The sequence below is a fragment of the Gallinula chloropus genome (assembly GCF_964237585.1).
Source record: "Gallinula chloropus genome assembly, chromosome: 10".
NCBI classification, from domain to species: Eukaryota; Metazoa; Chordata; class Aves; order Gruiformes; family Rallidae; genus Gallinula; species Gallinula chloropus.
Genome location: NC_140095.1, coordinates 14,933,356 through 14,949,150, shown reverse-complemented (window position 1 = coordinate 14,949,150; position 15,795 = coordinate 14,933,356). Strand labels below are relative to the sequence as shown.

Sequence of the window (15,795 nt, the reverse complement as noted above, 5' to 3'; positions counted from 1 at the left end):
AGTCGGCACTATTAATGAGAGTATTAATAACTTAAGGAAAGCAAGAGTCAGACACAAAGCACTGAGAAGTGGCTCTGTCTCCCAGGGAAATGAAAAGGGATCTTTAATGACAGACATATTGTAGTGACTGAGAACACAAGCTGTCCCCTGTTTGACACTGGTCTCACTTCCTTAGTGATACTGCTCCAAAACTGTCACCAGGAAAGCCTAGAGCTTTTTTTCTTTCTTTACTCCCAAAATGCTAGACACCAACACACTGGGCAAGCCAGGTCCCAGCTGCAATGCAGTGCCCGTGTCTCCCTTGCTTCCGGACTGCGTGGGCCAGGTAAGTCGGCAGAACTGGTCAGATTTGGCCTCACCTGTGAGGATGGGAAAGGTGGAGAAGATTTTGACCCCCCCAATCAATACCTCAGACCTGAAAGGCAGCTAGTTGTGTCATACTCTGCTCCCAGGTGAAAGACACAGCATGACATGGCCTCAGACATCTGAAACATGGGCAATGGTCCTACAACTGGCATCAGAAAGGGCTTCTTACTTCTGGAGCTCTGCAGAGGGAACCAGCATGCTTGTTTCTTGACACTAGGCAAAAATCTCCTTGCCTTCACAGGAGAGAATGATACACCAGAGCAGAAGTTCCCTGCCCTGCCAAGGCACGGAAGGCCATTGATCACGCTTACCAAGAGTCCCAGAGGGGTGCTCCACTTGTACCCGGAGTGCTCCAGCCTTCTTAAAGCTGGCTGCACACTACCTCCTCAGCTGGACCACCTGTGGAGCTGGGCAGCTACTGGGAAAGGGCTAGCTGTATTAATTTATACAGCATCTGTGCTAAAGGTTAACTGCAACATCATTCACAGCTGCTATGAGAAAAGGCCACTGCTGCCTTCGGTGTAAGAGGACGTGAACTCCTCAATCTGGTTGTGCAAGAATGTAATATTAAACCAGTATGAGGGTTTTTTTAAACTGGAAACCAGTGATGTGCCGTTCATCCTTTAGCATCAGTACTTCTTCCCAGCTCCTAGAATGAGATAATTGTGGTTCAGCATCTGGCAAATCCTACAGCTGAACCAGAAGGGTAACACCTTGCACTGCTGACTACACCCGACAGGGCGGCACTAAAATTGGCCCATCAATCCCACATCTCTGCTTAAGCAAACAGATTTCCAGTCACAATAAACTATACCATGGTGTGGATGTTGGGAAAGGAGGAGAGATCACAGCACATTCCCACAAGGCTAGACCACTATTGACCACAGAGCTCATGACTGCAACAAACTACAGAGTGATGAACAAATGGGGAAGACCAGTGGCTAATCTCAGCCCTGACTTAATTATCCTGAATTAATCTGGTCAGACCAACTCTGAATTAAGTCAGCCTTCAAACCTCTAAAGGAAAAATGGAAGTTGCCTTCATGTAGTAGATTTAACTTTGAGAAATCGTAGGAGCGTCCGTGCTAAAAAGACTCTGAAGAGGCAAATTTGGAACCTGGTTATCTAAAGGCTCTTAGCAAAAATTTTCACTTGTAAGAACTGTGCTTACTTAAAAAACCTCTGCTAATCTTTCACCTTGAAGATTCAACAGTGAGTGACAAAGTGACTGCAAAGTGAATGGACCAGAAACCTGGATTCCTCGTCGCTAATAACTACAGCGATATTCCCAGCACTTGGCTGCACTTCCACCACAGCTCATTCCTTTATGAGAGCTATGACTTGGAAAGTCGTAATACTCAACCTGTTTGAAATATATTTTGGTTTAGGGGAAAGAAAAAAAAGGAATTAATTTCATTTTACATTTTGATGCCTTTTTTTAAGGATTAAATCTTGTGTTCAAGATTTTACTTAGATGGACTTTGGAAGAAAAAAAAGCTTATGTGGGAACACTTCAGCAGGTGGTGGAGCAGCTACAGAATATCCTGGAGAGTCCTGGATAAAAATCATTTAACATCAGACCCAGGTGGGAAACAAACCAGTAAAAAAACAGAAGAAAAACAACAACAACAAAAAAGCAGTTTGAATCACATTCAGACTCCTCTAAAAACAGAGTTTCTGTTCCAGTCTCAGCACAGAAGTGGCTCTGGCAAAGCCTTTAAAATTCCACCATCCCCAGAAGAGAAGGATGCAGCATCTTCACAATAAAGACTAGCCTGCTAGTTAACCTTCTCCTGAGATTCTCCCTTTTACCTTCATTAACTGTTTAAAAAAAAGTATTCTTAAAAAAATTTTTTGTAACCCTCCCCAGTAAAAACTATAATTGTAAAATATATATATATATTTTTTCCTCAGTCTTTTAAAGATCAAGATTTCTGTTAAATTTTTCCAAGACAGTTGAGTTTGTGTGTTCAAATATCCACTGCTGTGTTGGAGATGAAGGATTGCAGCTGTTCATAAAGATCTTTCGGTCACTCTCACTGCAGTCCATACAGCTGCTGCTTACTGGGTGGTAGAGGGTCTTGTCCTGGAGAAGAGAAATTCCATGTCAGGTTTCTAAGCAGAGAAGAAAAGCTGTTTTGAAACCAACAGAAAGAAGTCTTAAAAACCAATGCAAGCTATTCTGTTCCTTGGATGTATCTGAAGTTGTTCCACACTCCACTGGTTGGCAAATGCCAGGGTCCATTCCCAGCCCTTGCAATGGTATCCAGCCCAATCCCCATGTCTGTGCTGGGAAGCTCTAAGGCTGTGTCTGGAGCCAGGCTCTCCAGCCACAAGCTCGCATCGTGCCACGGTCACTCTGCAGCACCGTGTATGTGGATTACAAGGACTAGGCCAGGTCATTTAGTCAAGAATTTACTTACCTGTTTGGCCACAAAAGCATTGCTTGTCTATTTTGGCATGATCTGGTATTCAGAACAAGCCATTAAACACAGCATGCCTCTTTGCAAACAGGTTTTGCAAGGCTGTTGCCATCCCCTCGCTGCCAGCTGTGGACAGGACTGCAAGGAAAGTGTCCTTCTGCTTAGCAAGCTCTGGGGAAGCAGTCCTCACCTGTTCCAACCAGTGGAACAGGGCAGTCACCTCTTTCTAATCAAGGGTAATTAATGGCACAATGACAACAGAGTGCCTGCAGATTCTCTTATCACAGCTACATCAAGAGAGGGAATAAACTGTAGGTGTGACATTTTAGGGAAACTCAAGAGCTCACAGGCAATCTGACACCTTAAATGAAAATACACACATGCAAGCACACACACACACTCACTTTTCTGTATCTCCAGAGCTGGTTCCCCTTCATTCCATGACAGTCATAGAGGGTCACAGGGCTGCTGTGGGAAATGGCATCAAAACAGAACTTCTTGGTGTGCTGAGGATCCCCCGGGCGGATGTCTTCTCTCCAGCTGAACGTGAACACCTGCCAGGACAAAGAGGACCCTCAGGATGGTTGGTACTGAGACCAGCGCTGTCACCAGCAGAATGACATTCCCTTCTTTGCCCACAGGATGGGGACGGCTTCAGGGAAAGGACAGTATCTTCTAGAGAAAAACTACTTCCACCTCTGGGGACAAGGACTGCTGACTAGAGGAGTCCGTAACAGCTACCCCGCAGACTGCCACACAGCATGCTAAATGAGACTGTGCTGCTGCAAACAGCCAGACTAGTTAGTTTGGGTACTAATAGCAGCCTTGAATGTCTCTGCAATGCAGACATACATCATGGATTAAGTGAGCAGCTGACCAATTACAGCACTTCACAGCTAGCAAAACAGGCAGAGCGCTCCAGGAGCTCTGAGTTACCTGGCAGCAAACACTCTGCTGCACAGGCAGCCTGCAGTCACCTTGAGAAGTCTCTGTCCCACACCCTCTGGGACCAGGAGACCACAGTTCCAGCCCCACTCTTCAGGACTGTTGAAGGGCAACCACAAGGGCAATGCTTCCTGCTGCTCTCTGTCCTGACCCTGCAGTGATCTGTCGGTGGAAGTGCCACCACCCACACGCTCTGGTCCTTGCACTGCCCCTCTGCAAGGGGGCAGAGGCCACAGCTTGAGACAGCAGTGTGGTCAAGATGCATTCTTCAGCCTGATGACCATGGCTTGGCTTATGACAGAAAAACTTGTTCAAAGACAGACACTGCTGTCAAGCTTTTGTCTTCTGCTTTGACAAGTACAGTGTCTCTCTGGCAAGGATGCAACTGTCCTCTCACCAGCACTAACCAAGGTCATTTTGCAGAGCTACTAGCCAGCACACCCCTCAGTCCCTGAGGGGAAGGGCTGTTCTGCAGGCTCCTTTTGAAGCCAGGTGGAGGAATGGTCCCCTCTTCAGAGAGGGGGCAGTCACCACGAATTAGCAGGGCAACTACTGTCTGAAGCATCGTGGCCAAAAGCATCTGCAGAAGGAAGCTACTCTGTTTCTGTCTCTCAAGTCTCTGAGAGAAAGAAATTACCACAATCATTTAGGCTAAGTGCTAGACAGGAGTTGAAAACACATTCTCTGAAACATAAGCCAGCGCTAATTGTTCAAGATCCTCCTGACACAACAGAAGCTTAGCTTTGGACTGTGCCTGAGAAAATTGGTTTTGTTTCTAGTTTTCATGCATCAAAATTGATATGCGACAACCCTCCGTCTCCTACTACTGAGGCCATTCCCCTGAAGAGTTATGCATGGCTCTGTAATAGAGGCATTGTTTTCTTGATCTTTTTTCAACTCAGCTGCTACAGTTTAGACAAACTAATATTTCCTTCCCTTCTGTTACAATAAAGCTGTCGTTTCTGGCACCTTATACGTTGAGAAGGTGAATCTATAGCCTGGCCGGTTTCATCTCTCTCCAGCAATGGTTGGGTGTTTATAATGCATTTGCCTCCTGTCAGAAGGATGATAGTGAGTGGTTATTGAATGCTCCTGCAGGCTCATTAATATGCATGACGCTCCTCTATCACTTCTTTCAGCACAACCTTTGAAGTTAATATTCACTTTGTTACATATTACAGCTGCCCTGTTTATGGTTTCTTTTATTATTGTGGCATATTGTTTTCTTGCGCTTTCTTTTGTTCGCTCTGAGAACTTCAAAGCAGAGGTAAAAGCTCTGCACGAAGTCTGCCAGGCTCCAGACCCTGCCACATGCACAAGCCACATCCTGCTACAAGCCCATCAAATATAATTAGCACATGAGCCTTGGGGTGCACAGCACCCTCTGTTCACTGACAGAGTTCTGCAATGGCCTTCTTTCTCAAACATCTGGTCTTACAACTTCTCCCTCCCCAAATTTATTTAGGGGACAATGATTTATCTGAGAGACTGTTACCTGCACGTTGTTCCATGCTGCCTCTCCTCTGTCCTTCACGCAGTTCTCTAGCCTCAGTGGGGATCCCAGGGCTCCATGCTTAGTATCCACACACAATCCTGTTCCCACGTTGCGTATCTGAAATAGTAAATGAGTCACTGAATCTCCTACTCTCACCAAGTGACAGGAAAGAAGGCTTAAACTGCCACAAATAATGGCAGTATTGGTATAAAGACAGTTTAAAGGTTCCACACGTAATGATGTATCTGAGCTGGCAAATAACAGCTAGAAGAAAGCACAGGAACTCCAAGTGGGACCCATCCCCAGCTGTGCAACAACTTCCAGGACACAGCAGAGCCCACCTCTGCTATGTGTAACAAATCCATGACCACTCCTGGGGTAATTCTTTTCTCAGAACACATCAGATTTTCACAAACAGGAATGGTTTTCCTGGCTTGCCAGTGGGAAAGCTAAGGAGCAGAGCAGCTCACCACAGCTGTGCAGCCCTTTGGAAAGCCAAGATTTCTGCTGTCACTCAGCTGCCGCCTCTGCCTAGTCTTCCCTGTTGGCACGTTCTGCCTTCTACTAAATACCCAACACGCAGAACAAGCCACGTCTCTGTTCCCTCTGTAGCTCTGTGCTACCATAAGCTGCTCCAAACTGCTGCCTTTGGGCCAATATAAGGGTAGAGGAGCTCTTCTCTTTGAAACATTTCAACATCCCTTTAACCACTCGGTTGCCACCTTACAGCAAACACTGGAGCACACGGGTAAGGCAGCTATAAAAAAACCAGACCCCAAACCACAGCCTGTTTGCCCACCACAGATTTCAGAGCACAAACTTGCCTCTCCCCAAGCAGCTGCTGGAGGCTCCACTGGTGGGTAGAACTTTGGCAGGTCCCAGGCGACCTCGTTCATGAACCACTTGAAGCTTTTGCAGTTGAGGCTGTTGCGAAGCTCCTTCTGAGCTGCCACATCCCCCGCAGAAAGGTGCCGGTACTCGGGTCTGCGCTGGTATATGTACTCTGCGTATTCGTCCATCCACACCTCAGCCACTCGCTTCAGGTTCTGTGTGGGCAACAGCCACATGTGAGAAAGAGGGAAAACCACCCGACAACACTCTGCACAAGCTACTGACATTAGCATTCAGAGCAGCTCTTGTGGTTTTGCTCAGGAAGGATTTTCATTCTCATCCACTCTTTCTCTCCAGCTTCAGGATGAAGATTATTTTTATTATTCTCTAGTTCCAAGGGACTTTTAGAAAGATATTTTCAGCTGAGGTCAAAACAGAATCCTGGCCCTTGGCCATTATATCTAGGTCTTTGTGGCTAAGAAAAACATTAATCAAAAGTTAGTGTTCCTTCCTTTTTTTTTTCCCCTGTAAAGAAGCTAGTCAGAAAATGATGCTGGTAAATACCACTGGACATTCAAAGTCTCTGACAAAAAGCTGTTTTCTTAAATCCTTCTTATTGCATCTTTTATATCCATCTAGGTATGGGATTTGCAGCACTCCCTTCTGGAAAGCTTTAGTTCACGATATTGTTTCTAATCACTTTTCTTCCATTTTCTTGCTCAAAAAGGTGTTTAAGAGAAACTCTGAGGTGCTGCAGGAATACAGAACTCTGAGGTGATGCGCCTTCAGAATAGCAGCAGCGACAGGTTTACTTCCTGGCAGCAGTATATTTCACACATCCCTGTAAAGCTTAATCCACTGTGCAATTCCAAGGCAGCAATGAACACCACCCTCTCGAGGCGTGGGCTCTACTTGTTACAACACACCCAAGTGACTGTTGGACCTTGGACTGTTCTCTGGCAACATCAGGTACGTTCTTGGTGCCACACAGCAACGTGTCATGCACTGTCATGACTCCAGCGACACAAGAGCACTGCCCACCTTGTGTGAAGGTGGCCAGTCTGGCAGTGGCCATTTACTACTACAAAACGAGGACGTTACGGATGAGCAGCGTGCTGACCCTGCCCCAAAAGCAGCCCCCACACAAGCGGAGGTGTTCATCTCAAGGTGACTGTACATTCTTAAGATGCCAAGAGACAGCCTTCCTTCCACCTGTTTGCCATCTCCTTCCAGCACTGTGGGAGTATGCAAGAGCCAAATACCGAATCAAAAGAAATATAGCTCCTTGCTGAGGAGACGGCACAGACAGGAGAGCACTCCATCGCTCTGACAGGTCATTGCTGGGCTGAGCAATAAATCCAAATCTATAACTAGGGCGACGCTATTAAACCGGGGAAGATTTTAACACCGTGCAAGCCATAGGACTGCAGAACAGCAGGGTACCCTTTTGTGGTTTGCAGCCTTCCTGCTCCTCTAATTTTTTTTCTCCCAGCAGAGGGCAATGCAATCCCTTCTCAATTTGGAAATTAACTGGAGAAAGCTGGTGCACGATAGGCAGAAGCTCTTTCCTCTTTGGGCTACGCTAGATTAAGAAATAAGATGGCACAGAATGTTCCATCATGGAAAATTACAGCTTGCCCATTCAGTGGTCTGTGATGCTTGAAGCTGAGAGGTCTTTCAATCACCAAAACACAATCACCACGCTGGAGCTTGCTGCTCTTGGACAGCACAGCTATAAAATGACTGAAGTATTATACAAATAAAGCCGTATCTTGTTTTTATTGGTGATTCCATAGCCAGCACCTGATTGCAAAGTCCCTTCCCAGCACTGAGCAACGGCTGATGGCTGGAGCATGGCAGGCTGTCCACATACTAGCATGCAGCTCCCCAGGCTCTCTTCCCTTTGTGCTACACATCCCCTTCTGCAAAACTGCTTAATTTGACCACTGTACAAGTATAATTTACAGACTACAAAGCCTACATTTGCCTCCCATCATAGGGTGAGAAGAGACAGCAGCATGGTCACATTGCAGTCAGACATCTGTCGTGGGGAATGCTGTTGCCACTTACTCTTGCCAGGCTGACTCCTGTTGGAACCTTGTATGGAACATATTTTCTGTAGATATGACCAACTCTAGAGCAAGGGATGTCCTCCATGCGACCCCCACACATCCATACCTGTGGAACAGCAGAGATACAGATTCACTCTTGGTTACATAGAGGAAAAAGAAGAAGAAAAAAAAAAGCTTTCAAGTTATGAAAAAACTTAACCCAGATTTTTTTTACTTTAAAGTATACTCTCTCCCAAATACTCTCCCCTGCTTGATTTAGTCTAAAATCCTATAACTACCCACTTAGAGCCATGCAGCAAGCCTCGATTTAGCACAAGTACTATCAAGCCCAGTGGCTAAACAGTTCAATTTTGCATTCTTTAGAGAAAAGCCCAGAACCACCACCCCCACAAGCACCCAGAGAAGAGCACCCAGCACATTTTAAGTTGATATTTATTATTACAGTAATAGTAAACACTGTTAAACTGGACTGCCTTGTAGATAAGACCTGGGTGTATGTTGTATAACATTGCTGTAAAAGGGAGGCCATCCCTGTAGCAGAAGACATGGGTTATGCAAAACACCCCAGAGAGTTCAAGGCTCTGTTCAAGTGCTGGAAACCAGAAGAAACTGCTACTTTTTCCCATGGTTATCACTGCTCTTGAATAGTTTCATTGCTGACATGCACTCACTGCTTTTGAAGCCTTACAATGAAGTAGAAATCCATGCCTGGTGAAAACATAATTGGCTTTACAAAAAGCCCTCAGGAAGTCAATGGAACACACTACTAGTTGAAGACAACTACCTTGAATGCTTGGTTAATGACCAGAATAGGCCCAGAAGCTGCTTTCCCCATCTGGGAAGATTTCAGTCTGTGCCAACACTCTGCAACAATTTTCTTTTATTCCTTATTTATAGCGTGGATGCAATAATTTTGTCTAAATGAAACCAAAGGAGATGTTTTCTGAACCAGCCAATCTACTTCATTAGGTTTAAGAAATACATTCATATGTGCTTCCCAGAGATATCTAATCAATACTTAAAGAAAAAGTACCCTTGAGTATGCAAAACAAATGACTTTCTGAATTCTTGAAGCACGACACTGTCTTGCCCTTCATTGTGTCCCCAGAGCTGATGTTAATGCCCTGAAGGCAGCGATATTTAAGCAAGTGTGCTGGTGCAGCAGGCTGATGCAGTGTTCTTGATCCCTCCATTCACTGTGGCTAATTTGAGCCACCGCAGTTCACTGTACAACGAGCTTAGTCAACAGCTTCACACATAGCAGGCAATTCCATTAATATTCTACAGTGACAATATTAAATACTTAGCTCGGAAGAGAAATATTTAGCCAAGGCTGCTGCATAATTATTAGCTCTGACACTAAAGTCCTCTGGAGTTTCAGCTCTGTCTACTGGCCCTAATAATTATAGTCATTTGCTGACTGCGTATAACTTAATGGAGGTTGGTTGCTCTCAGTTAGAGGAATATTTTTCACAGACGACTTCTAAAGTTCAAGGTACTTAATTATGAGTCGTTATGGTGAGGGAGACAAGAAGAAAGTTGACAAACACTCTTTCTACAGAATTTCGTTCCTTTTGTCCCTGCTGTGTCTTGAGAGGCTGATACAGAAGGGATGAAGATGAAAAACAGAAACTATCGCTCTGTGAAGTTTCCAGAGGAAGCAGAAACGCTGCTTATTCTGTAGCTGCTGAGCTTTTTGCTGCAGAGGGCCACAGTGTGATATGGCTGCTAGGAAATTAACAGGTAAACTGAGAAAACAAGAATTTGGGGGATGTTTTGTGTTTCTATGACAGAGGTGGTTTGTGCAAGGCTGTAAGAGCAGCAACAGTCTTGGGAACAATAAAAAAACTGCAGGAACAGCTGAAGACAACTGCAGCTCAGTTGCACAGACACACACACACGTTCCTCAACAACCTGTGTTCTTACCCTGTGCATTGTACTCTGCATCACAAAAGCCATATCAGTTCACAAGCAGCTGCATTTTGATGTAACTCAAGCCTGAACAAACACACCAGCTTGTTCTTCTTGCTGCCTGCCCCCGGAATGCCTCCTCTGCCCTTGATCCCTAAAGAAAAACTCCTCTGAAAACACGATTTCCTGAAGTAAGGTGAGGAACAGAGCCACAAGTGTGGCATTTGCAGTACAAATCTAATTTTAAATGCAGCTAGAGAGGAGAGGGCTGTCCCTGCATGGAGGATGCCATGAAGCATCTGCTGGTGAGGCAGGGCATGGGAAGCTAGGCAGAACTGATGACACGCTGGGCCAAGAACTCCAAGCTGGTACAAGACTCCAGGCAGAGAAGATGACATTACACAAACACATGTAATGACATGATAAGAAAAGCCACTTAACTGAGTTACTGAACAAGTAAAATCTAAGATCAGTTTTTATGTGCTCTTTCTCTAATCAAGCTTTATCCCAAACGATGCCACAATTACCAGTGCTGCATGGAGGCAATGGAAAGCTTCCTAATTCCTACTAGCAGAGCTCAGTGACCCCTTCAAGGTACCTTGCCAACTCAGTGCCTTTTTAATATTGTCTTGCACTGCAAGTGACAGCGTGGCACTTGCAGTACAAATCTAATTTTAAAAGCATGCTTTCCATTCATTCATTGCTGCTTTGATTTATTTTATTAGTGAGCTGCTTTGTGTGGTGACAGAACTCATTACAACCTCCATAAAGACAATTACCAGTCCTTATCTATAAAACTGGAAGAAGGGGGAGAGGGAAAGAGCGTGACATGCATGGGTAAAACACAGCTAACAAAAGCATTAGGAAGTTGGAGTTAAAGGTCAGGGGACTCACATCCAAGGGTCTGTCAAGGAATAACTGCAAGTGGAGCAAACTCAAAATAGCTGCGTGCTAGCTGAGAGAATACTTTCACTGGGTCAGGGATGTTTGGCTGGTTTTAAACCAGGGTACAGGCATGACACACCAGAACCTACACTGCTAAAAAGACAGCGCCATTCTGTGGGGCAGCACCTTGTGTCTTCATAAGGACACTGACTGTCAGTCACTGTCTTCTCCTTCAGCCAGGACAGGTCCTTTCTTTTTGCTCCTGTTGTTTTATAGAAGAGTGAGATAGTGCCTCATCTCCCTGGCTGACATGACAGTAAACACCAGAGTCTGAACTTGACGCACTTCATTTCAATCAGCCATTCCCTAGAATGCCGTAAGAACAAGAATTAAAGCTGGTCAGGCAGGCAGTGCTTTATACAATGATCTAATCAGTTCTCATTAAGGGAGAACAGGAAATTTCTCTTCCTCCTCAAGCAGAATTTTGCCAATCTACGTTTTGAGCTAGCAACTGACAGATCTCCTGGAATGAAGAGAAAACCTGGCTACACTGAGGTCAATGAGCAAACTGTAAGAGATTTTTCTAAGGCCACAATCTCACCCTAATAGTAAAACCATGTACAGGAGAAGTAAAATAACACCACCAGAGATAATTTCCATCTTCTCAGTGGCCTGGAGAGCTGTAACTCCATATTCATAAAGCAGCTCAAGGGCCTTTGAATCGGCTAGTGTGCTATGAAAGCACCAGATAATATGCCACCTATTCTCTACATGGGAATGTTATTCTGATCCAATTCCCCTTCTGCTATTTCAGAAAACAATGTCACATAAGACAACTGAACCTCTCCTCTCAAACACACAATACAATGCTGCAGTTGGTGTGTGAAGACAAGTTACCTGGGTATAGAAGGCTTGTGGTTTCCGAAGACTGCACCATGATGAGCCAACACTTCCCAAGAGAGGGGAAAAAACCACAAAGGAAAGAGTCAAGCCTTGAAAAGAAAGCTGCTTTGCAAGCCACAGTAGAAATAAAGACCATGGGATGGACCAATGGAGATAAGCTGGTTGGCTGTCTAAGCACACACTCAAAGGTGGGAAGGACACAGTAGGTAAGTCAAGGGTGTTCTCTGCATAACAGAGTAGGTGAGAGGATGCAAGCAAGGGCAACAAATAATTCTGGAAAATCATAATCCTATGTATTGTAAGCATCAGCTGCTGTTGCAGCTGGGTCTTACTGCTCTATAAAAGATTAAGGTAGCTCAAAAGGCACTGGGATCTCTGTGTTTGCACAGGGCTTTCTCACACAACATACACCAGTGTGGCCCCTCCTTACTGTCTGGAGCTTTTTAGAGGAATAGTCAAGTTTTAGAGTGGGGGGTAATAGGGGGTGGTCCAGTTTCCTGCTGCTGCTTGATGGGAGGATACTCTGCAACCTGAACCAGGCACACAAGGTGAAGAGAGGCCAAAAATTCAAGTCAATGGTCTGGAACTGATCTCTGCATCACCAGATAGGGAGAGAAAAAAAAACAAACCCAAACCACCCTGTGCTGCAGCTGAGAGCCTCAGAATTAAGCTGCATGTGCTGGCTTAAAAAAAAACCCCAACAACCCCCCCCCAAAAAAAGCAGCAGAAAGCCCAGCCTGTTTCAGTGTGGGCAAAAGTGAGCTGCTGGAAAGCGGTGTGAGGATGTGCCTGGAATAAGCAGCGGTGGCTCACAATCAGCACTGACTTCAGGGATACAAGAACCGCTGTCAGAAGGGAGCCCTTGGCAGCTGTACCCTAACCACGCACCTGCCGGGGGGCCAGCGGCACCACGCGAGTCAGAAACGTGCTGCTGACGTGGCAAAGGAGCTGCACACGTTAGATATGTGAGGAGAAGCTATGGAACACTGGGGTTTGTTGGGAAACATGCAACATGTTTTATGCTAGGGAAATCAGAATAAGCAGTCCCTGTGGCTGCTCTGGGAAAAGGATCTGGAAAAGTGCAATGATCTGTGAGCACCAGGGTGAGAGCAGCGGATGTTTCCCATCGCTGAAGGTAGGAGAAAGACAGTGAGTGTTGCCCATGGTTTTTATCTCCTTTAACTGTTCTTTCCAGGGCAAACCATCCATATGGCTTGTTTGCACCAAGCCTTTTGAATGTTATGAAGGTGTTACAATCTCTAAATGAGAGAACAAGCTTTTCTAAAACTGACATCATCCATCATCCTCTGAGGGACATTCATGATTCTCACTCTTTCTGCTTGAAATACAATGTACAATTCAAGGATTGAGAACCACACCACTCAGGAGCCAAGGTACAAAGTACATCTATATTTATGCCTACACAAATCAGAGACATCACTTTTTCCTCTTCTGTTTCCCCTTACTCCAAAAAACGCCTGAGACTATGAATTATGGAAGAAAGGCATGAAGCAGTTTAGTGTGGATTACATAAGGCAAACAGAACAGAAACCACAAAAACACTGAAAAAGAGGTGACATGATCACAAGTAAATTGAGCTGCACTGGTTTTGGTTGGTTGGGAGTCAATTTTGTTCACGGCAGCTAGTAAAGGGCTATGGTTTGGATTTGTGCTGAAAACAACAGTGTTGATAACCCGGAGATGTTTCCATTGGTGCTGAGCAGTGCTTACACAGAGCCAAGGCCTCTTCTGCTTCTCACCCTATGGAGTAAACTGGGGTTGCAGAAGGAGTTGGGACAGGACACAGCCTGGACAGATGAAGCCAGCTGACCCAAGGGATATTCCATATCATACAGCATCATGCTCCATCTATAACTGCTCCATCCTCCAGCTAAATATTTTCTGAGGTGCTAAAAACTGATGGCTTCTCTGTTCACTTCTTTTCAGTCTGAAAGCTTCCTTCTCAGAAGGAAGAAGCAGCAGCAGAGCTGGTTGATGACAGAAATATCTATGATCTCAGAAAGGCAAGAGACTCCTAAACAAACTGTTTATTTCCAGTCTCTCAGCAACAGAGCCCTAGATTTTAAAATAAAGGCAAAAACCTGTAAAGCACAGTTCACACATCGCTAAAAAAGAATATAGTAAAGGAAAAAAATAATCCACTCCTGGTGAGGCACAAGGAGGCCAGATCTGATGCAATGGATCAAAGACCAGCAGTACAAAAGAGTATGTGCACACACAACTCCCAGGCGCAGGAACAGATTCTTTGTTAAAGCTGGGCTGTAAATTTGGCACACTTAGAATCTGAATTCCCATTAGATAATAAATAATGGGAAAGCAGGTACCCCACGTCTACACCCAGAGCTTTAAATTATTTGACAGTGCCCCTTTAACTACAAAATCTCAGTCTGCTTCTAAAGGTAAAAACATAGCTCTGAGCTTGCCAGGAAATGTCATAGCTTCATAAATTCTATGAACAAACCTTCTATTCTTGCAATTCCAGCAGAATTATTAAATCTATCAGCCACAGATGAATGTATCAATTTATCTTAATTTCTGAATATACACTGAGCCTCTTTCAGTTACAACTTCATTTTTCTGTTGCACAATGAAAGGAAAAAGGCGGTCTTTGCCGAGATTAATTAAAGCAAATTTATCCCTCCATAAATTACCATCTCTGGACTGAAATAAAACACAGCGTGTTTCAGAGAGGATAGCAAACAGATGAATGAAGTAGTCTTATTTCCTGCAGATCAAGCAGTGTGACTGTCTGCTGTGGCACTGCAGACAAAGGGCTTGCCCAGCCACTGTCATCACTCTGGGAAACCCACCTTTTCAAATAGGGCCAAGGAAAAGAGGCTGAATGCTGCCCCTGCCCCTCCTGCAGAGAATGACATTGTTACACCATTTCCTTACAGGCAACACAAAGAATAAAGGTCTCTAACCATAACGACATCTCCAAAGAGGGTGGCCCCCACTCTGTCCTTCCAGCTATTGCTACAGAGGATGAGGGACATCCGATGTGATTTTGAGGGACATCTGATGTGACTTTGGTGCTCAGAGTTTGCTCAGAGCAAACAATGGAAGACAGACAGTGTCTTGAAAACAATGTCTTGTCCTCCACTGTTCGCTGCACAGTGGCACACGATGTGTACATGTGGCAACAGGGCTTGCTGAATGCAGTGTGGCCTGCCTTTGAATTGCATGGCTGCACCAAGAATTAGGAACCTGCTTTGTGTGAAGATTGGCCATTCCTTACTTGCTAGCCAGAGAGATAAAGAATTTTAGCCCCCAAAGCTAAACCGTGCACTACATTACATCGCTACCAACTTCTAGCCTTGTGCTGAGGCCAACTAGCTTAGTTCAGTGGCATTCAGACCCCTGTAAGATGGTATACTCAACCACTGGCCCAGCATTTAACATAGGTTCACTCCAGGCCAGGGAAGGCATTCCTGCCACTGAAGAGAAGAATGTCCACCTGCCTTCAGTGGCCTGGCATGTTCCAGTGGGTCTCCTAGAAGGGATTTCAGAGTGCCATATTCCAAGATAACACAGCTACTAGTGGTCTTAGTGAGCCACAGTGACTTGTTACTGTTAATGTGCATCTCTGGTCAGCTGGCTAACTTATTTTAAAGCTTGGCCCATCAGTAACAGAACTGTCCCCAAGCCAGGCAGATAATGATCTGAAGGCATTGCCAACAACAGTGTTACTATTCCAATCGTTGATGATTTCTTACAGGGTAATTAATAGTCTCAGTTCCTTGCAGCCAGGAGTCAGATGGATTGACTACAGCCAGTAAGTTACTCTCATCTCTGGGAACTCAAGCTCAGGACTGAGGCACTCAGCTGGGCAAACACTGAGATCTGATGAATCCTCCTTCACTTTGGAAGGAGAGTATTTAATCTTCTGGCCAGGGCGAGTATTAAGAAACCTAACAGAGTGAGCGCCACGCCAACTGACTTA

At 45.1% G+C, this 15,795-nt stretch overlaps 1 protein-coding gene across 1 annotated transcript in view; it reads right to left on the bottom strand.

The window, feature by feature from the left end:
* Positions 1-2,284: 2,284 nt before the first annotated feature.
* GALNT10 (polypeptide N-acetylgalactosaminyltransferase 10) overlaps positions 2,285-15,795 on the bottom strand; it is a gene marked incomplete at both ends in the record, with an annotated part of 80,149 nt that continues 66,638 nt past the window's right edge. The window contains 5 exons of the mRNA XM_084268441.1: positions 2,285-2,452; positions 3,194-3,343; positions 5,230-5,346; positions 6,054-6,275; positions 8,131-8,238. Coding sequence (XP_084124567.1) covers positions 2,285-2,452; positions 3,194-3,343; positions 5,230-5,346; positions 6,054-6,275; positions 8,131-8,238 — 765 coding nt within the window. The remainder of the gene's footprint in view (positions 2,453-3,193; positions 3,344-5,229; positions 5,347-6,053; positions 6,276-8,130; positions 8,239-15,795) is intronic.